General features: G+C 44.8%; 2 protein-coding genes and 1 long non-coding RNA gene across 3 annotated transcripts in view; 2 read left to right on the top strand and 1 right to left on the bottom strand.

Moving 5' to 3' along the window:
* Window positions 1–22960, bottom strand: part of LOC111561721 (putative olfactory receptor 2B3) — a 109866-nt gene that overhangs the window by 38403 nt on the left and 48503 nt on the right. The window lies entirely within an intron of this gene.
* LOC123379583 lies at window positions 12392–20917 on the top strand. The gene is made up of 3 exons (XR_006584222.1): window positions 12392–12478; window positions 18950–19314; window positions 20537–20917. It is a non-coding gene; the product is annotated as an uncharacterized LOC123379583 (long non-coding RNA).
* On the top strand, window positions 13238–14377 carry LOC101095757 (olfactory receptor 2A12-like). Its single transcript, XM_003989967.3, has one exon. The coding sequence runs from the start codon at window positions 13238–13240 to the stop codon at window positions 14183–14185; it is 948 nt and encodes a 315-aa protein (XP_003990016.1). The 3' UTR covers window positions 14186–14377.

Here is a 22960-nt window from a genome sequence, read left to right on the forward strand (position 1 = left end):
CTTGGGACCAATAGTGGGAAAATGTGCTGCCATTTCTACTTCTAATTTTTTACACAAAGTTGATGAAAGGACTGACTCTTTAATAGTCTTATGTTAAAGAGTGTTTAATCTGGTTGATCCATGCAGGGAGGCTGAGGGCAACTGGAACGAGCTGTCTGTAAACCAGCAAAGTGTGCCCAAGGATACTGTCCCATAACCAGGATCTTGGGTCAGAAATGCAGGCTCCCTGAACCCCTGGTTCCCCATCATTCTTCCCCTGACTGTCTTGAGGGCAAAACATTTTTTTCCTGGGAAGAAAAATTGCCTGACTCTCAGTGATTATAACCAGAAGCCCCATGTGAGGAAGAACAAAGGCAGACATTATTATCTATCGTGATGAGACTGAGCCTGGCCTCTGTTCCACTATTTGGGTCAAAAATATAGAATTTGGATTTTGAGCTGTAGCTTACAATGTAGCTTGACATTCACTCCCTCTTTGAGCCTCACGATGACTCTGTGAGATGTATAGGATAGACGTCATTATCTCCACTTCACAGATGAGAAACTGAGGCTCAGAGAGGGAATATATGGGGAAAATGGAGTATCACTCATTCTGCAGCAGTGATCAGGTTTCCTATGTGTAGCAAAACCATAGCTAATCAGAAGCAAACTAATCTGAGTCCTCAATTTACTCAAATGTTTTCTGTTTTTGATTCTTAGGGGGAAAGGCAAAACAAAAGGCAGAGAATCTTGTGCTGGGCTTAATTTAATGTTTTGATGTATGGGTATAGATGTGTGCATGCATGAGTGCGTACACACACACACACACACACACACACACAGTGATGGCATTTTTAAGGTGAACGAAGTCATGCCAGTCAGAAACCTCGGGAAATCTCCTCAGCTCCCTTGCCATCCCTCTACATCCTTTCTGATTCCAGGTTCTATTGTTGTCACCTCCAAGATGCCTCTCACATCTACCCAACCCTCTCCTACCCCATTGCCACTGTCTGGTTCAGACACTGGCACCTGTCTCTCACCTGATTTCATCTCTGTCCTCCAGCTGGGTACTTGCCCAGCCCATACCCTACACTAGCCCTCAGAGCATTCTTCCTAAAACAAAACTCTGACTCGGCCACTTCTTCCATCCTTCAGTGGCTCCTTTGTCTACTGGGAAAAGTCTAAGATAGTTAGACAAATACCCTGGCTTCACTCCTCAAAGTCAGACTTTGTTTTGATCACCAGGCTCCAAGGCAGTTGCTGGGCTGACACTTTGAAGGGCTCTTTGGCCACTGCAGGGGTTGACGCAGAAAGCATCCCCATGGCCCAAGATGCCATGTGCAGAGAGCAGACCTAGGAAGGAGATAAATCGCAGGTCATAGTAGGAGCTTGTCACAGAGTAACTCCTGGAACCCAGCAGGTCACCTTGGAGTCTATGCTACTTCAACGTGAGCCAAAGCAAACTGGGAAATTCTGCAGGTCAGACACAGCCCCATGAGCAGCTCAGCCTCAATGCACAATGTTCCGGTTTTCCGCTGTAATCTCATTACTTAATATTGAGCCCAGCATAGTAAGACCTAATAATTGCTTGCTGAATGATCTACAGACCGAGAGACCCTGGGAAGCAGAAAAATAAAAAAGAGAAGAAAAGATTACAGGCACTGCCTCTCTCCCTACACTTTTCTTTCCAGTTTATCAGAGATCTGAAGAAAATTACCTGTGTCCGGAGTTCACGAATCTCCTTGGGAAAAATCAGGGCACAAGTAGGTTGAGGGAAAAAGATTGGGAAAGCTTGCACCAAGTGTTATGAACCTCTATTGTTTCTCTCAACTCTTATCTTAATAAATAATAAAAACCATAATATTATTTTAAATAATATAATTTAATAACTAATGTAATAACTAATAATATATATTATGTCATATATGTATATATGTACAAAACTGTGTAATAATGAATAATAATTTAATATAATAAAATATTAGTGTTGTTATTGTTTGAGCAACTCACTGTGTGACACACGCTGTAATACATGTTTTACATGCATTGTAGCTGGGGTGATAGCTGAAAGATTTAATAATAAATATTGGCACCCTCTGATCAGAACAGACACCTGCCGTAGGAAACAGGAAAAGCCACCCTGCGAGTGGGTGCTATTGCTGTGCCCATTTTACAGGTGAGGAGAGTGGAGACACAACTTGCCCAGAGTCACAGCTTCGGCCGACTCCAGAGCCTGGGTTCATAGCTTGGGCTCATAACTGCCTCTGTGAGCATTTCTGGCAAGAATGTAGTTGGACTGACCCACCTGGAAACAGATTCTGCTGTTTTCTCCTCACCAATTATTTTCTCACTTGCTTTCTCATTTCCTGCCTCCTCCATGGTGGAAGCTGAAAGGAAAGGGGACAGGAAGAGCAGAAACCATGGCCAGAAAGCAGGGTGAGTGAAGCTGGGGCAGACAGCCCTTGAGGGCAAGCAGATGCAGGGAGGCAACAATGCCAGCCATGCTCCTAAAGATGTTGCTGCCTGCTCCGCTCATAGTGACACAGCCATATAGTGACCCTGCCTGAGCCCATGCATCCCCTCTGCTCTCCTTCCCATGGTCTCTATCCTCCCAACGAGCTTTAGGAGGAGAATGAGCACCCTGATGAGAGGTCAGCAGACAGGCAGGTGATGCCAGAGCTGGCCCTTCCCCACATGTCCTCCTTCTACTGCATCAAGTAGCCTCCAGAAGCCTCCGTGCTGTATGGAAAGAGGAGAGAGCATTGCTGTGGGGCATGAGGGTAATGAGGGCCTTCTCTGAGGGCCTGGAGTCTGCTGCACCAGGGGATGGGTGGGATGAGCCATGGGAGTCTGGTGGGATCCAGAGAATCCTGAGAGACTGAAGACAGAGCAGGTGTGAGTAGGGGTCTGAAGTGGCAGCTCCTTATCTAAGGGCAGCAAGAATGGATGAGGGCATAGACCAGAGACCCAGACTGGGCATAACAGAGACGTAGAAGCAAATCAGGAAGAATCAGTGTACACAGATGGACAGACAAGGAGACAGAGGACCACAGTGGCAGGAAAGAGTATCACTAGACTGGAAAGGGATGGAAAGTGAAGACAGAATCTTCAGGTCAGAGAGGAACCTGGAGCCTGGCCTCAGGGAGCAGGTGTTGGCCCTCAGGGGTCCCTGGCAGCTGTGCCAGGAGGCTTCCACCTTCATTCACCCCCTCTTGCCAGAGCACACTGAGCATGGAAGCCAGAAACATACAGCCTCCCCAAGCACTGCTGGCAGATGCCGCCTTCAGAGTAAGACCCTGCCCCAGCCCATGGCACTCCCAAGCCTGGTCTTGCCCTCCCAGCCAGGGAGGGCAATCCCAGTCCCAGCTCAACAGGTGCCTGAAGGTGGGGTTGGGCAGGAGTCCAGAGCAAGCAGGCTCTGGGTCTTGCTATCATATGCTCTGGATTGCCAGTCCCAACCTGAGCCCTCAACAACACCCCACCGATCTGCTCTGGACAACTTCAGACATTCACCAGACCTTGGGACTGGAGGCGATCTTGGAGAATTTAATCCCTGCCAGGACACACATTTTCTCTGCAGCCTCCCTGGCAAAGGATGCTCCATCTCCTGTTCATAATCTCCCAAGGACAGGAGGCTCACTACCTTTCAAGGAAGCTTACATAGCCTTGACTGCCCTTCAGGAAATCCTTGTACTGAACTAAAAGCAAGTACTTCTGATATCAGTGTTGTGTTCTCTTAAATACCTCTTTGCCCCTCCACCCTCCTGCCTCTCACCAAGGCTCCTCTCTCCTCCAGAATCCCCCGTTTGTGTTACAGTGTGCTAGCCCTTACCTGCCCTACTTTTCCTTGTGAGGGTACGTGGGGCTGTCTGCATTGCCTTCCTTGTTCTTGATAAGCCCTCATGCTCTGATCAGCCCATTTTCCCCAAGCTGGAACCCTGTCATTCCCAGCATCTCTAATGTGGGGAGGCACCCCCAGCAGACGCTTCACACTCACAGCACAGGGAAGGCCCCACCCTTCTGCTCAGCACCTAAGGGCTCCAATGAGCAACCTCTGGGGAAGCAACTGGTGCACAGAAGACCCAGGGATTTGCAGTCAGACAGACTTAGTCACTGTGACCTGGACAAGCCACTTGGCTTCCCAGAGCCCTTGCTTCCTCTCTGTAGAATGTAGCTGTGTTCCCTAAATCATAATAATACCTGCTATTGGGTTTTGTTTGGGTATGGGTTTGTGTAGTCATTATGGACCAGACATTTGATACCTTTGCAGCATGATGATCACCATTTTACAAATACAGAAATGGAGACTCAGAGCATTAAGGAGCCTGTGTGGAGCTGGGACACTGAGCGCAGTTTTGTCTGACCACACAGGCTGTGTTCCTAAGCAGTGCTGGTCCCAGTATTGTGATCAGGCACAAGGCAGACCAGAGGCAGGAAGCGCTGAGGCATCTCAGGGGGGAAGGGCAGTCTCATGTGCAGTGGGAGGTGGTTGGCTAATGAACGTTAGACCCCAGAGCAGCACTTTTGAGGGTCGCAGGCTCTGCAGGGGCTTCTGCTAGGCATACATTCTCCTGGGGCTAGGGAAAGAAAAGGGGAAAGGGGCCAGCATTTATTAAATACCTCCTGTGTGCCCAGTATTTCACAGGCATTGTTTCATGTAATTCTCCAAGAAGCAAGTTATTTCCACTGTATCGACAAGGGCACTGAAGTTCAGAGAAGAGAAATGACTTACCCAAGGCATTGGATAAGTTGGAGGCAGCGGGATCCCAATCTAGGTCTGCCATATCGTAAAGTGCCTCTACCATACACTGCTTGGGGGTGGGGGAGGATCACAAGCCAGGACCACCCAAGTCTCTCCTCTGGGGATAGAGTCTGCCCTAAGCTTTTCTGATTCCCACAGTTTGGGCCCCAGGCTTTCCAGGAGTCCAGATTCTGAGACTTCCACAGTCAGATTCTGAGCTACAAGGTGGTAGAATCTGAGTGGGAAATAGTGATTCCTGTTCTCGGTCAAGAGGCCATTCTACTGTGGATTCCTTTATATCTGGAACAATCCCTGACAGAGTCTTCTCTGTTTTCTGAATTACAAAAGTAACCCATGTTCATCAGAGAAATTTCATAGACATAGAAAGGTAGAAAGAAGAAAATAATTACCATTCAGTTTCTTCGATGTCACTAATGGCTTCTAGATGTTTCTCTCTAATTTATTCTGTGTGTAAATGATAGTGTCTTCTTTTTTCTTATCTCATTCATATCACACTTTACATACAATTTTATTGTGACAGATGCTACTTGGTTGACTCTCCATTTCCCCCTTCTTCGCTCTCAGAACCACATTCTTGCTGCCAATGATTGTTTGAGGCAGTCAATACCTCATGAATGGTCCAAGCCCAAATGACAGCGCTATTTCTTCCTTTCCCAGAATCCCTTTTAGTGAGGTGCAGTCACATAATTTGGTCCTGTCCAGTGCAACACAAGGGAAACTCAGCTGAGGAGTTTTTGTGAAAAAATTTCTTTTCCTAACAAAAGGGATAGAATGACAGTGATACAACCCCTCCCCCTAAAACTCCCTTCCTATTGCCATGAATACAAATGCCATGTCTGCAATTGGGCAAGTCATCTTGAGACTGTAAGGAAAAGGCTCAGAGAATCACATGGGTTCTCCCACTAACACTATCCAGCTGTGAACTAATATGAGTAATGTCTTGCCTCAAGACTTCTTGTTTGGTGAAGAAAAAAAATTCCTTTATGTCTAAACCACTGTAAGTTGGGGTTTCTGGGGTTTGTATGCAAATCCTAATGGATTAAGTATCTATCTTTTAAAAAACTTAATATTATTTGCTAACCCTTTTACCATCTACCCATATATTCTTTGTAACCATTATTGTCAAGGAATTATTCACCTATTGTTGGATATGTAGTTTTAGTCCCATTTTTTTTCTATTATAGATGATACCAAACTGTATATCACCATAATATATTGGTTTCTTGGCACAAGAAATGTGTTGAGTTGAGTTAGTTACAAAGTAGAAAGACACTAGTTTAGGGGCACCTGGGTGGCTCAGTTGGTTAAGTGTCTGACTTTGGCTCAGGTCATGATCTAATGGTCTGCAAATTTGAATCCCATGTCAAGCTCTGGGCTGACAGCTTGGTGCTTGGAGCCTGCTTTAGATTCTGTATCTCCCTCTCTCCCTGTCCCTCCCTTGCTCACACTCTGTCTCTCTCTCTCAAAAATAAACATTTTTTTAAAAATTAAAAAAAAAGAGACGCCTGTTTAAGACTTTTCATTCCCAATCAAGATGAAGTAACAGAGACCAGAATTACTGTCCCACCTGTAATAACTAAAAACCTAGACAAAATACATGAAATAATGTTTTCCAAGACATTGGACGTCAGGCAACAAAGAACAGTGATTTTGACAGAGGAAAAGCAATGGGTCCAGCCCTGCAGTTGTCCCAGCTTACTGCTCACAAAGTTACCAGGCTGCCACAGGAAGCGAGGACATAGAGGAGGCTCATGGTTTCCCTGGACAGAAGAGATAGAGTTGAGAGTCTGGGTGGCTGCCATAGACTGAATGTTTGGGTACTCTCAAAGTTCATATGTTGAAATCCTAACCCCCAATAGGATGGTATCTGGAGGTGGGATCTTTGGGAAGTAATTAGGTGATGAAGGTGGAGCTCTCATGATGAGAGTAATGCCCTATTAAAAGAGAAAGAGACAGGAGATAGTTTGTGTCCACCATATCAGGACACAAGGAGAAAAGACCTATTTATAAGCCAGCAAGAGGGCTCTCACCAAGAACCCAACCATGCTAGCACCCTGATCTCAGACTTTGAGACTCCAGAACTGTGAGAAATAAATGTTTGTTGTTTAATCCACCCAGTCTATGCTACTCAGTTATAGCTGTCCAAACTGAGTGAGATGGAGGCCAAGGTGGCTAGAGTTCACAGAGCAGAGTACTAGGAAAAAGAGAGAGAGCTCTGGAGGTCTACATAGGGTCCTGTGCAAGTCTCAGATGAGCACTGATTAGTGTATATGTGTGAAGAAAGCATCAGAGGATGGGGAAGGGGGAAGACAAATGGAAAGGCTAGATGGAACCATTCTCAGAGCTCTCTCAGGGCCAGAGATATTTCCTGTTCTCATTTGCTGGACTAAGTGCTGCTCTGGTCTTGCCCAACAAAACTTAAAACCAAAATTCAAGAGAATCAAACTGTCTACAAGTAACTTAACTACATTCTAGAAAAGCAGCCTGAGAATATTCATCAGGAATTCAAAAATATCTGACACTCAGTAAGGTAAGATTCAAAATGTCTGGCATCGGGGCGCCTGGGTGGCACAGTCGGTTAAGCGTCCGACTTCAGCCAGGTCACGATCTCGCGGTCCGTGAGTTCGAGCCCCGCGTCGGGCTCTGGGCTGATGGCTCAGAGCCTGGAGCCTGTTTCCGATTCTGTGTCTCCCTCTCTCTCTGCCCCTCACCCGTTCATGCTCTGTCTCTCTCTGTCCCAAAAATAAATAAACGTTGAAAAAAAAAATTAAAAAACAAACAAACAAAAAAACCCAAAATGTCTGGCATCCAATAAAAAGTTACCAGGAATGTAATGAACTGAGAAGATATGAACCACCATGAGAAAAATCACGCAGTTAAAACCGACTGAGAAGTAACACCGATGATGGAATAAGTAGTCACGGACATTAAAAAGTTATATCTAGGGGCACCTGGGTGGCTCAGTGGGTTAAGCATTTGACTTTGGCTCAGGTCATGATATCATGGTTCATGGGTTTAAGCCTGATGTCTGGCTCTGTGCTGACAGCTTGGAGCCTGGAGCCTGCTTTGGATTCTGTGTCTCCTCCTCTCTCTGTCCCTCCCCCACTTGCACTCTGTCTCTTTCTCAAAATCCAATACACATTAAAAATTGTTTTAACTTATATCTATATTCCATGTGTTTATAAAGCTACAGGAAAGACTGAGCATATTAAGGAGAAATGAGAAAGATATAAATCTAACTTCTACAGATGAAGACGATAATATGTTACATGAGAAAAGCACTGGATGGGATTACAAAGATTAGTAAACTTGATAACATGACCATAAAAACTAAGAAATCTCATATCGATGACTTCTACCTTAAGCAGCTAAGTAAAGAAGAGCAAATTAAACTCAAAGTAAGCAAAAAAGGGGAAATAATAAAGATCAGGAAACCCATGAAACAGAACACAGAAAACAATGAAGAAAATCAATAAAACCAAAAGCTGGTTTGTTGGTTTTTAGAGAAGATGAATAATATTGGTAATGGTCTGATAGACTAATCAGGAAAAAGAAGATAAAACACAGATTTCCAACGTCATATATGAGAAAGGTAACACCAGTACAGACTCCATAGATATTAAAAAGATTCTGTAGACATTGCGAACAACTTTATTCCAATAAATTAAATAACTTACATAAAATGGACAGATTTGTTGAAAGACATTAACGAACCAAAGCTCATCGGAAAAGAAGTAGGTAAGCTGATAACCACATGTCCATTTTATTTTATTTATTTTTTCAACGTTTTTATTTATTTTTGGGACAGAGAGAGACAGAGCATGAATGGGGGAGGGGCAGAGAGAGAGGGAGACACAGAATCGGAAACAGGCTCCAGGCTCCGAGCCATCTGCCCAGAGCCTGACGCGGGGCTCGAACTCACGGACCGTGAGATCATGACCTGGCTGAAGTCGGACGCTTAACCGACTGCGCCACCCAGGCGCCCCAGAAAATTCCAGAACTAGATGGATTCACTTGTGAATTCCACCAATCCTTTAAGGAAAGAATAATTCCAAGTCTGCACTAACTTTTCTAGAAAATACAAGAGGAGGGAATAGTGCCCAACTTACTGTAAAGCCAGCATCATCCTGATATGAAAGCCAAACAAAAATATTACAAGAAAAGAAAACTACAGAACCATATCCTTCATGAACACAGATGCAAAATTTTTTCACAAAATTTCAACAAATGCAAGCCAACAATACATCATGGCCAAGTATCAGGTGAAAAGAGACTAAGTTGAGAGGCAGGAAGTGTACTGGAAGGAACAGGTGCCAGAGGGGCATGGGTCTGGACTCCAGCCCCATGTAGACCACTTTGCAGCTGTTGGCTTAAGAGGAACAGTAATGATCATGATCATGATGACAATGACTTCTCCCATCCCTCGATCACATGCTATGTTCATGGTGTCAGGTGCTTAAACACTTCATCTCACTTAGTCCTCAGAAAAAACATGTGAAGTTCATATTATTATCCAAATTTTACAGCTTAAGAAACTGAAGCTTAAAAAGGTTAAATGACTTGCCTGAGTTACTAGTAGAGAGAAGACTGGGATTTGAACCACAACCAGGATTGAATGAGACAACCATTAAGCGGTTGGCACAGCACTGCCTGGCACATTAGACAAACTCCCTTACCTGCTTAGTCATTTATGGATGTGCAGTCCCCTCTTGAACGTTGAGCTTCAGGTCCCAAGAATCCCAGATTCCAAAGGTTCATCCTTTGGAAATTACCACTACACAGGCACCATTCCCTCCCTCTTTCTTGAGAAGTGTGATGTGGGCAGGGGCCTCCATTCTGCTTGTAGGCATCTGGGCTCCTGGCCCCGCTACAGGTGTTCTGGCCCCCAGCTGGGTAAGATCTAACCTGACTCTTCATACTACTCACTTATTGCTGTCAGGATGGGATCTGCCACTGACTGAGCCCCTTCTGTGTACCCAAACCTGTGCTCCTCCTTAACCCTCAGAGTATTACCATGTACCTCCTTAACCCTCAGAGTATTGCTTTCTGTTCCAAATATGATGAAAATGAGGCTCGGATAGAGGAAGTGATTTTCCCAAGGCCATGTGGCTAGAGAGTGGTAGAGACAGCCTTCAACCACCAATCTGTTTGGCCTTCTTTCCCCCTGTGTTACACAACAAACATTGGCTCTGTGTCTTCTGGGATTTCAGAACCTAAGCCTGGGGAAGGGAATGATGTAGGGATAAATAGTCATGAGAGAAAATACATCAAAATCTATGACTATACCGTGCAACATCTGCTTCCTGTGCCCTGGGTATGGCTGCCCCATGTCAGGCCCCTAATCTAGGAGACCACATAAAGCCCAAAGTCAGACACATTTTGAGAGTAAAACGGAGTGTTTAAAATAATGAAAGGAGTTAATTGATCTACAACAGGAGTAAACCAGAACTGTTCTGTGAAAATGAGTATATGAGATCACCCTACCCAATCCCATCTTTGCCTGACCTATCTCCCCACCAATGGAGCCCAGCACTGTAACTGAGACTTGTTGGCCCTAAAAATCCATGCTGTTTGGATAAATGTGCTGCATCTCTAGGAACCCAAACAATAGATCTGAGATAACATCCAGTTTTGTTCAGCTGCTGGCTTGTCCAACTTTGTGCTCTAAATATATTAACAAGACTTCTTTGGTCTTGGCCTTGAGAACCTGTCCTTTAGGGGGACTTGCTCTTTTTGGGACCCATCCCAGTTACCAGGCCCCATCCAGTTCTGCCCCTCAGTTCTCATCCAGTGTCCTGTAGACAGACATCCTTGACCTCTAAGTATCACTTGACCTGGATTCCTCATCACTGTCTTCTAGCAAGATAAAGGCATTCCCCATTGGCCTCAAGTCCCCCAGTGCCCAAACTGGATTTGGCTTTGCCCTGAACTTCACCTTCATTGCTGCACCCCTCAGAATTTGAATTATACCTTGCTGGACTACACCATCTGCCATAGTTGGTCAGTGCCTCCCATCCATGAGGCATGTTCCTTTCAAGTGAGCCTTGTCCTGCACGACTTAATGAGGCTAAGCCAGTCTTCTGCCTTTCTCTCCTGGAATTCTAGATGGACCCAAGAGAGAACTTAGTTGGAGAGTATCTTCCAAGTGGATCTGAGAAAGACTATACATCTGTCCTGGCCTTTGACCACCTGGCTCCTACATCCAGCCTTATAGACACTCTACAGCCTGACTGTACACACCCTGTAAACCAGAACTTCACCTTGGTCATAGAGATGCTACAGTAGAATGATTTGGAATTTGGCAGATCTAGGTTAAAATTCAGACTATGTAATTTATCTACTAGGAGGTATGAGCAAGCCACTTCTCTTATACTCCTACTATCAAATGGCTTACTGACCTTGTTGTGAAGACTAGTTAGATTATGTGTAGTGCCCAGTGTACCATCTGATAAAAGTGAGTGTTCAGTAGTAGGCAATTATTGCTACAGTAATAGGGTTGGTAGCATTTACACAACAAGGAGATCTGTGGCATTGGATTATAGTAGAGTTCAATAAATGGCAGTGACAAGGACACTAGGAGGTATTAGCAGCATTTATGTTATCCACACCCAAGCCTTAGGCATGCGGCTGTGGATAAGATGCTTGAGGACATAAAGACACACACACATGCTTTGGAAGGAAACAAACACATCTTATGAGTACTATCGCTGTGTCATACAAAGATGTGGCAGCTCAGCCATAGGACTCCTCCCTCCTCTGAGTCTCAGTTGGGGGAAGTTTCAGTCCCCAGTGGAAACTTAAGAAGGATGCCCAGCTCACTAGCTCCAGGGGCCACACCCAAAGTGTCTTGTGGCATTGAACTCCCTGGCTGAGGCTTTTATCCAGCCCAGGGGCTCTGTGCTGCATTTACCAGCATGGACAGACAATCCTCAGGGCTTACTAGGGATCAGAAATCCACTCTCCAACCCATGCTAATGCAAAGAGGACCTCTGTGTCTGCCAGCTGGAAGAACCTCCCTCCAGGACTGCTCTGTATTCAGCACACTTAAGAGAGGACGAGGTGTCCTCTGAAGGGCCACAGTGCTAAGGTGAAGGAGTGAACTGCTTCTATACTGTATGAGACCAAGAGAAAGCAGGCTGTTGGGGCCACAGGAGTGAAGGAGGCTACTCAAGCAGAAGAACAGGGTGCTGGTCATTTGTACTTGGGACTAAAGGAAGGGTTGGAGGGTTTCCTTCCATGGGCACCCCCAAGAATGACAAAGGAGCCCAGTCTTCTCTGTCCAGCTCACTGGGTGAGAAGTGTAGGGAGCGCCTGCCCCCACTCAGTTGGTTGAGGTCTGACTCTTGATTTTGGCTCAGGTCATGATCTCAGGGTTGTGGGATTGAGCCTTACCTCAGGCTCCACACAGAGTATGGAGCCTGCTTAAGATTCTCTCTCATTCTCTCTCTGCTCCCCCGTTTCTCTCTCTCTAAATAAAAATAAAAATAAATGGGGCTATGAACATAGCAAATCCAGGACAGAGTTAGGACCAGCCCTTTGTTCTTCTGATTTCCAGACTCACTCCACTTATACTAACCCCTTTACTTGTCTAGTGTTTTATATTTTGCCAAATGTCTTGACATACAGAATCTTATATGCTCCTTGCCATTACTCTGTACCACAGATGTTTCATCTCTAACAGGTGGGATGACTGAGGCCAATGGAAGTGAAGGTACTTGCCCAAGGTCACACAGCTGGGTAAGTGACAACCCTGGGACATTCAAGAAGAGCTGAATTTAAAATGTGGTCATGGGGTAGTAATTGTAAGGATTCAACAGAAAATCCCACAGGTATCCAAGCACAGGAAACAAAGGGGGAACTGGAGGTAGCAAGTCAGGAGCCAGAGTCATGCTCTCAGTGACTGGGGTCTCTTCTCTGTGAGGTCTCTTCTCTGCTGCCCAGCATGTCTACTCTTTATCATTTCTGCAAGATGTCCACTTTTTTTTCTCTATAGTGTCGACTCCCCTGTAACTTTGGCTACCACCACACCGACTCTGGTTGTTAGTACCTCAGGCACCCACAGCTCACTGACATAGATTTCTAGTGTTGTCATTTTGAATTCTCAGAGAATTGCCCTCCAGACTGGGGCAGGTGTACACCCTTGATAGAATTCAGCAGTGGCCAGGGGTTGGCTAGGTCCCCTGCTACAAACATGGCTACCTAATGCCTTGCCTTCTATGGGTGAGGATAGTTTCCAGAGAAGGACTGGTGGGCAGTCAGGCATCCTATATAATATTACAGGTATGAATCCAGATCTCCTGACTTACTTGCCAGTGACAGAGCTGCCCATCTTTCTTTCCCTTCGTATCCAACTCAACAAAGGTTTGATGAAATCCATGTAAGCTACTGTGCAAGGTGCCATGTGTGTATGACTCAGCTTCTGTCAACTCTGTCCTCCTTCCCCCAAGGCCAAGGACAGAACAGGGAAGTCCTTGTCTCCTTAATAGACAGATCACTATGCAGAGCCTCGGCAAGGAGAACCACAGCTTTGTATCTGAGTTCATCCTCCTTGGCTTCTCCAGTGAGTCACAGGTCAGAATAGCCCTGTTCTCCTTCTTCCTTCTCCTCTACCTCATCATTCTTCTGGGCAATGGACTCATCATCACCCTGATCTACATGGACTCACACCTCCACACACCCATGTACTTCTTTCTCAGCATCCTCTCCTTGGTGGACATGAGCTATGTCACTACCACCATGCCCCAGATGTTGATTAATATGGTGTGTCCAAAGAAAACCATCTCCTGGGGAGCTTGTGTAGCCCAAATGTTCATCTTCTTGGTCCTGGGCATTGCTGAGTGTGTGCTCTATGCCATTATGGCCTATGACAGGTATGTGGCCATTTGCTTCCCCCTTCACTATCCCTTGCTCATGGGCCGCTCCATTTGTATCAAGATGGTCACAGGCTGTTGGGCCATTAGCATAGCTGGGGCCCTGATCTACACTGTCTTCACCATGCGTCTGCCTTATTGTGGCCCCTACAAGATAAACCACTTCTTTTGTGAGGTCCCTGCTGTCCTAAAGTTGGCCTGTGCAGACACATCCTTCAATGACCATTTGGACTTCATCTTGGGTTTCACCCTGCTCTTGGTTCCATTCTCCCTCATCCTGGTCTCTTATGTCTGCATCTTTGCCTCCATCTTAAGAATCCACTCATCCCACGGGAGGCTCAAGTCTTTCTCCACATGTGCCTCCCACATTACTGTGGTCATTATGTTCTATGGGCCAGCCATGATAATGTACATGAGGCCTGGCTCCTGGTATGACCCAAAGCGGGACAAGAAGCTAGCTCTGTTCTACAATGTTGTCTCTGCCTTCCTCAACCCCATCATCTACAGCCTCCGGAACAAAGATGTAAAGGGGGCCTTTCTGAATGTATTTGGTAACAGAAGGGCATCTCAGTGACCCAGGATGTTTCAGAGTTGCCCAGAGTCATGTACAACAATGACTATGTCATGGTTCAAGGCCATCGCTTTATTGCTTTTCCTGGATTCTCTCTTCACCCTCTGGAAGTTTCTGTCAGTTCAATCAGATCACAGTCAAATGTTTAACATGCACACATGCTTTTCTACAGTGTAGAGGATTTGGGATAAAAATCATGTAAAGAGTAGACAGATTATACGGAATCACAGTCTTGCATTACTGTCTGACATGCACTTACAAGTAATAATTAACATTGTTTTTTGCACTAGGAGCTATAAATTCCAAGCTAGAACTATTTTACACACATCTGTGTAACAATGTGGCTAATAATTGATTTGACCTGGACTCAGCTTCTGATACTCTTACCTGATTTTACTATTTAAATCTCACTTTTATTTTGAAAAAATAAATACTGTATGTATTTCATAAAATAAAAACGTGTATATGTACCTCTATATATCTGTATGCATATTTCTACCTCTATATAGAGAGAAAGGGAGAGAAAGAGGCAGAGACTCACAAAGAGAAGTAATAGAAATAAAATAACAAAGGCCCCATTTTTCCAAATCCCAAATAAACACTTGTTGGGGTGCCTGGGTGGCTCAGTAAGCTAACCATCTGACTCTTGATTTTGGCTCAGGTCATGATCTCATGGTTTGTGGCATCAAGCCCTGTGTTGGGTTCAGGGCTGAGTGTGGAGCCCGCTTGGGATTCTCTCTCTCTCTCTCTCTCTCTCTCTTTCTAATTAAATAAATCTAAAAAAATATGTGCCCTTTGAATATTCTCAGCTCCTCTGGGTCAACCACTATCATTAAACTGAGGTCTACTCCATGTAGTTTTAAACTTTAAACTTTTGCTTACAGACAATTGCATCCATAAGCAACACATAGAATTGTTCTTGCATGAATTTTTAAAAATTTTTTTTTCAACGTTTATTTATTTTTGGGACAGAGAGAGACAGAGCATGAACGGGGGAGGGGCAGAGAGAGAGGGAGACACAGAATCGGAAACAGGCTCCAGGCTCTGAGCCATCAGCCCAGAGCCTGACGCGGGGCTCGAACTCCCGGACCGCGAGATCGTGACCTGGCTGAAGTCGGACGCTTAACCGACTGCGCCACCCAGGCGCCCCTGTTCTTGCATGAATTTGAAAATTTATAATGGTAGCATGATATCCATATTATTCTGAAAACACTATAATTCAACATCCTGTTTCTGACATCTACCCATTCAATATACACAAGCCTAATTCATTCTTTGCAGTGAGCATTTAAATATAACACTTCTCATTTACCTAATCCTATATTGTTGAACATTTATTTTCCAATTTTTCTTTGAACATTTCTCCATTGTAAGTACTGTTTTCCTAGGATTTGTATATAGTGATGGACTTGGCATTATAGATTGTAGATCAAAGCAATTTCAAGTTTACTAGATACTCCTAAATTATTCTTCCAAATAATTATACGGATACACACCTCCAGTTCTCATCAACACTTGATACTACTTATCTATCTCAAACATCCTAAACTTGCTACCTATCTCATGGATGGAAAGTGGTAAAAATCATTTTTTTGTTTCATTTGTAATTCCCTGATTGCTAATGAATTTAGCATTTTTTCATAAGATTCTTGGTAGTTCTGGGTAGTAAGTTCTGGACTCAGACTACTGTGTTCTAATCCCAGCCCTACCCTTTACTAACTCAGTGGTGATGGGCAAGGTACCTAACTTCTCTGAATCTCAGTTTCCTCATCTGTTAATAGGAAGAAAATAGTAGAGACATCAGAAGTTTGTTGGAAGGATTAAATGAGACAATACATGTCAAGCACTTGTCATAGTGAAAAACAAATTGTAAATGTTCAGTGAATATGAGATACTGTTTGCCTTTTCTTTGTTTGATTTGTAGTTTATTATATATTTTGGGTATTGCTTCTTTGTTACATGCATTGAAGATATCTTTTCCTCAGTTTGTTGCTTGTTTTCTTTATTGGAAAAGTAATATAATATTTATTCTTAAACTTTTATAAAACAGATGCAAACAAAAAGAAGACAATGAGGGGGGTGCCTGGGTGGGTGTCTGACTCTTGATCTCTGTGTAGGTCTTGATCTCAGGGTTGTAAGTTTAAGCCCCATGTTGGGCTCTACGTTGGGTGTGAAGTCTACTTATCTCCTTAGACCTGGAGATAATTACTGTTAACAAACATCTCAATGTCTATATTTTAGGGTTTAAAAGATTTTAAATTGTTTTTATTAATATTTTAAAGAAATACAATTATTAAACTATTATGTTTATGATTTCTTAAAAGGTTTTAACATTCATTTTTGGTCATATTCTCATTTTATTTTATTTTTTAGAATAGTTGACACACGACATAGTTTCAGGTTTACAACATAGTGATTCAACATCTCTACACATTATGTTGTGCTTGCCACAAGTGTAGCTACCTCTGTCACCATAGGACACTATTACAATATCATTGACTATGTTTCTCATGCTATACCTTTTATTCCCATGACTTATTCATTCCATAACTGGAAGTCTGCGTCTCCATAACTGGAAGTCTGCGTCTCCCACTTCCCTTTGTCCATTTTGCCCATCCCCCCCACCTCCCTACCCTCTGGCGACCATCAGTTTGTTCTCTGTATTTATAGGTCAGATTCTGCTTTTTTGTTGTATGTTTATTCTTTTGTGTTTTAGATTCCATGTATGAATGAAATCATATGCTATTTGTCTTTCTCAGCCTGACTTATTTTACTTAGCATAATACCCTCTAAGTGGTCCATCCATGTTGTCACAAATGGCAAGATCTCATCCCTTTTTATGGATACGTAGTGATTTTTTAAATTGAATTATACAATATATATTTTCCTGTAACTTGATGTATTCACTCAATAATAGGTTTTGACATTTATCATGTTGATTTGTTTTCATTGCTAAAGAGTATTCTTTTCTTTTTATTCTGATGAATAGAATAATGACTTTTAATAAATAGAATTTTTAATAAACTTATGAATCTTTTCCTTTATGGCTTTTCTTAAATGAACATGTATCAAAGATTTCACTGAGCTCATTAATTCATGAAGGAACTAGTAAGATGTTAGGACTGGGCCAAAGTATATTCTCTACTGGAAAAATTTCATTTGCATTTCTACGAATAGGAATTATTTGCATTGTTATAGACAGAAATCATTTTTCTTTCTACCAGTTTTCTAGAATTTAACAGTTACATCTGTAGAGCTATAAAACATCCAAGGCCATAGAAAATCAATTAAAATAGTACACCCTTATAAAGTCAGATAATCTTCAGAGGGTCTACTAAACAACATCTGGCACTGTACCAAGAGGACACCAAGAAATCCCTTTTGCCTTTTTGCAAGTCTCAGATGATTTTCTTTTCTTACAACACCCATCCTTGTGATATTAAATAATCTTTAAAAATTATCTTGATTAAAAAAATACCGGTCTCATTATGTCTGGCCTCGTTGTTTATATAGGTGTAACACGCAGAATGTTAGCCACATGGACCATCTGTAGTTTGCTTTGCAAATCTAGGGACATGTAGTATTGAGTCACTTCTAAAGTCACAGAATTAATTTCTGCCTGTAAGTTTTCATATGGAAATCTCACATTGGACTTTTAAAATTCTCTATTATTTGTTATGCTAAGGCTGGAAAACCAATCCCAAGAAATTAACTCCTTCAAATTTTCCCATAGTACCTATAAATTTGGGGTGAATTCCTTTCTTATGAAGGCTCTGAAATTTGCTTAAGTTTTCTGCTGGCCAGTGGGTGACATTTCTTAACATCTATAAGGTTGGGACCTTATAAGCCAGATAACAGGTTAGTTTTTCTGGGAGAGCTTTATAGAGATTGAATTCACAAGTCAACTCAACCCTTGCTACTTAATAATAGCTCAGCATGCTTGCTTAAGAGGTAATAATTCTTAAATATAATCTTTGTTAAACAATCAGTTTGACCAAGTATATCCTGGGTAAAAAGAAGACATAATTATTGAATGTATGCTAATAAGTAAAGAGACTAATTTAAGTGTCTGAATTGTGGTAAGTTAATAAAAATCAGGTTATCAGTTAAAAATGTTTCACTGCAGTTCAAAAACAGTGAATCTACTAAATCAAGTATTAGAGACAGCTTGAGGGGAAAGAGGAAAGGTTTTCTCATATATCCAAAACACCCCGAACATTAAAAACAATAGCAACAATGATCTGAACAAATAATCTCATTGGTTAATTCCACTCCATGTGATTAACTCTTGCTCTGCAGAATCTTGGACCAGCAGCTAGTATCACAAAGTCACGCGGTTGTTGGCAAGAGTCAGCTCCTCATTGGCTATTGCACTGAGGGTCTCAGTTCCGTGTTGTCCATTGGCCAGCGGCCACCTCTGTTCCTTGCCACATGGACTTCCCCATAGAGCAGCTCACAAGAAGCCAACTTACTTTATCAGAGCAAAAGCTGAGAAGAGCCAGAGAGAGAGAGTTCAAGCAAAATGGAAGTCAGTCTTTTATTACCAAATCTCAGAAGTAATTATCTCATTGCTTTTGCCCTATTTTCCATTAAAAGGAAAATGCTGGGTTCCAAGCACACTCAAGTGGTGGGGATTACACAAAGGTGTGACTACCAGGAGGTAGGCATCACTAGGGGCTACCTTAGAAAGCTGCCTACCTGAGAGGCACCTGAATGAAGATCAGACAGGAAATGGCAGTTGGTAATCTTGCATAATTTTTCCCACAGGTTGGAACCATTGAAGGTTCTTGAGCAGGGGAGGAACCAAATCAGAGCTGAAGGTTAGCTGAAGATGACTTTAGGAGCTATGTGAACACTTACTGCCTACAGAGCCTGTGTGATATTGTGATTTATAATAAGAAATATATATACAGTCTTATGGTTCCTGGCACAGAGCTCCTAAGAACCTTGGAATTTCCTAAGTGATGAGAGCCATAAAGGTGTCTTTGTTGTGTCAACGAGGTGACTTTTGAACAACCAGTGGAGCCAACCATGTGATTAGAGAACTTTCAGTCTCATCCTCAACCTTCTGGGAGAAGAGAGGAGCTGGAGCTCAAGCACCAATGCCCAGTGATTTAATCAATCACAACTAGGTAATGAAGCCACCATAAAAACCCAAAAGGTTGGGTTCAGAGAGCTTCTGGGTTGGTGAACACCTGGATGTGCTGGGAGGGCAGTGCACCTGGAGAAGGCATAGATGCCCCATGCCCCTTCCCACATACCTTGCTCTGTGCATCTCTTCCATCTGGCTACTCCTAAGTTACATCCTTTTACAACAAACTGGCAATACAGTAAGTAAATGTCCCTCTGAGTTCTATAAGCCATTAGCAAATTAATTGAACCCAAGGAAGGGTCCGATGCACAGGTGACAGCTTGGGCTTCTGATTGGTGTCTGAAGTAAGAGAGTGGGAAAAGTCTTGTAGGACTGAGCCCTTAACCTGTGGGATCTGACTCTATCTCCAGGCAGACTGTGTGAGAATTAAGGTGGCTTGTAGGCACCAGGTAGTATGGCAAAGCTGCTTGGCCATGTGGAGAAGAACCCACGTTGGAATTTGGTATCAGCGTTATCACCCTGCCAGTTGAGGAAGGAGGTGGATCACACACCTACAGTCCCTGAGTGCTTGGGGTGGCCAGTCAGGAAGAGGGCATTCCAGGCTGGGCCAGGGAAATGCTGGGAAAGAAACAGCCTCCAGGGGTGTGAGGAGGTCTCTGGGGCGGGAGCTTCCCTGTGGGGCAGGCAAAGGCCTCCAGCCTTGAGGGTCTCAAAGGGAGCTGAAGTCAGATTTAGCTGGTTGTGGACCCCACCAAATCCTGAGCTTCCCTCAAAAGAGCAAGAGGCCTCTGTGGCTTGGTCAGTGCTGCAGTGGACTCCCTGTGGGAGTCAGGTTCAGGAGAGCAGGGAATAGGAGAGAGACCCTGTCACCGAGGAGGAAGCACCCGGCCCTCGGTGTGGCTACAGGAGAGAGAGGGGACTTCATCCAGGGAGTACAGGGCACAGTGAGGCTCCAGGGCTCCCAGCCCTGGCTTCCCACACCCTACAGCACCCAAGAGGCAGCCGAATATGAGCTGAGTGTCCCAGCCTGAGGAGCCCTCCTGTCCCAGAAGCCAGGCTCTTGGGCTCAGCTCTCAGTGGCCTCTCCCTCATGGAGATCTCAACTAAATCATACCTATGTAATGAAGCCAAACCCCAGTCTGGCTCCTGGGGGCATATTGGGCCAAGTTCCAAATGCGATGCCAGCCCCCTGGGCCATCTGTGAGCAACTGGCCTTCTCCTGCCCAGAAAGGATAGAGTCTGAAGTTTCTTTTGCCCTCCAGGCAGGACTGATCTCCTCCTCACCCTTTGGCCAAAGACATCAAAAGAGGAGGCTCCAAGGTCTTTGCTGCTGCCTCAAAATTGCAGGATGTAAGTTCTTTCTGTCACCTGTCTTTAGCACTTATTGCTACAGTTCTAGCCCCTTCTCTCTTGCTCTACTCTCCACCAAGAAGAAAAAAAGCTTCTCACAAGTGATTTGAAATGCCAGAACACACTCTCAAAGGGCAGAGGCCTGAGAGCCACTGAGCAGTTTAAGACCTCCATGGGCACCGTCTTTATAAGACACATGAGGAAATGTACCCATGTCCCACATTAAACATAATTAATGTAGGGGCGCCTGGGTGGCTCAGTCAGTTGAGTGTCGACTTTGGCTCAGGTCATGATCTCACAGCTCGTGGGTTTGAGCCCCGCGTCGAGCTCTGTGCTGACAGCTCAGAGACTGGAGCCTGCTTCGGATTCTGTGTCTCCCTCTCTCTCTGCCCCTAACCCACTCACATCCTGTCTCTGTCTCTCCCAAAAATAAATAAACATTAAGAAAAAAAATTTTTAAAGACATTATTAATGTATCACTTACTATGTAACTATGTAAAAGTTGAATGAGCTCACACTAACTTGATAAAATGTTATATTAAAAGTCATTTAAATATTTACTAATTTTTATTTTGTGAGATCTCTGTTTTTCAGCAAATATTCTTTGCTTTAGGGTCTCTGACACATCTGTAGATTATGAAAGCCCAAAGACCCTAGACACTTTGTCTGCAGTACCAAATGGATGAAACAGCCCTGGGGATGCCACTTGGCAGGGGGAGGGGACAATTTCTTGGCCTCCATCACCTTAGACCTCCCAGGGTGCCTTATTTTTTTTTCCCCCTGGGAAAGGAGGGATAGCTGAGAAAAGACCTGCCCTCAGGGCACTGTCTGAGCCCCACACACACCCTCCCCAGCATCCGCAACGCCACCCCTGGCTGGGCTTCATCTCTCCTAGCCAGACCTGGGCCTCCAGAAGGCACGGCCTGAGGTCCCTGGGGGGTGACACCCTTTAGTGGGAGCCTGGGCTAGAGGCTGCAGAGACTGTCCTGACTAGGGCCCCATGGACACATGCCACTCTGGAGTGGCCCCTGAGTCTGAAGGAGTCCTGCCCACAACCCCCTTCTCCGCAGGATTATAAGCTTAGGACAGCATGCCCCCAACCATCCTGGGGAAAAGCGAGGCTACTGGCTGTCTGCCTCCCCCAGCCTTGCAGCGAGGCCGGGTAGGAACCCAGCCTGATCTGCAGTCCTGCTCACCAGCTGCCTGTCTCTTTCCCCACGTCTGTGTGAGTGTGCGCACGACTGTCTGTCTGCCTGTCTTTCTCCGGCGTGCGATCTTCTGTCTCTGCCTCTCTTTCTCTGTCTTGCTTTCCATCCCTTTCTGCCCATCTCTTTCTGCCTCTGTTTCTGCTTGCTGCTCTGTTTCTCTGCCTCCAAGTGTCTGTCTCTCTGCCCCTCCTCCTGCAGCTCTGGCTCGGCTGTGCTGACTGATCTTCAGCACTCTGCCCCTCTTGCCCTGTTGACTATGTGTATTGCTCCCCGGACCACAGCATGAGTCTGCGGCAAGGCCTCTCTCTACCCATCCCTGGTCCTCCTCTTCTCTGCCTCTGCTGTCTCCGTGATTCACATGGATCTCCCCCCTGGGTTTCCCTGGGTCTCCCCCTTGAACCTGACCCTTGGCCCAATCGCTCCTTCACCTTCCTGCCATCTCAGCCTCCACTCCTCTGTCACTGTCTGGTCTGCACTCGCCCACCTTCTTGCTCTCCACCTCCAGCTCCTTATCTCTCCTCTCTCCACACCCCTGCCCTACGGCGTCTGTCCCTCTCCTCCCCGTTTGGTCTCCACCAGCTCTCTGAGGTGCAGTGGCCCTCCCTGGGCAGCCCTCCTGCAGTTCCCACCCCACCTTCCCAGCACTGCAGACCATCACCTGTCTCTCCTTGGCTCCCACCTCTTTCCCTTCTGTGTCTTCTCCTCATTCTGTCCCTCTGACCCTCTCCCCATGGGTCTCCACCGTCCCACGGCTCTTTCCTTCAGTCCTTTCTCCTCTTCCTTCGGAAAGAGAAGAATGACCATTCTTCCACTTTCTTCCTCCTTCAGTGCTGGTCTTTTCTCTCTCCTGTCAGTGCCCCTCACATTCTGGTTCTCTGTGCCTCTCTGCCTCCTTATCACTTGTATGCGAGTCTCTTTTTCCCTCCCAGAGCCTCTCTCTCTTTTCCCATTATTTTTTCTGCGTTTGTTGCTTTCTGGGTCAAGTTTCCTATTTCTCTGGGTCATGCTTAGCACCTGCAGGTCAACATTGATACTGGGGGAGGGTGTACGTGTGTGTGACAGGGGAAAGGGCTGGAGAAAGGAAAAGGGAGGAGAAACCATATATCTTCAGAACCTGACAGAATTAAA

The sequence above is a fragment of the Felis catus genome, chromosome C1 (genome assembly GCF_018350175.1).
Source record: "Felis catus isolate Fca126 chromosome C1, F.catus_Fca126_mat1.0, whole genome shotgun sequence".
Lineage (NCBI taxonomy): Eukaryota > Metazoa > Chordata > Mammalia > Carnivora > Felidae > Felis > Felis catus.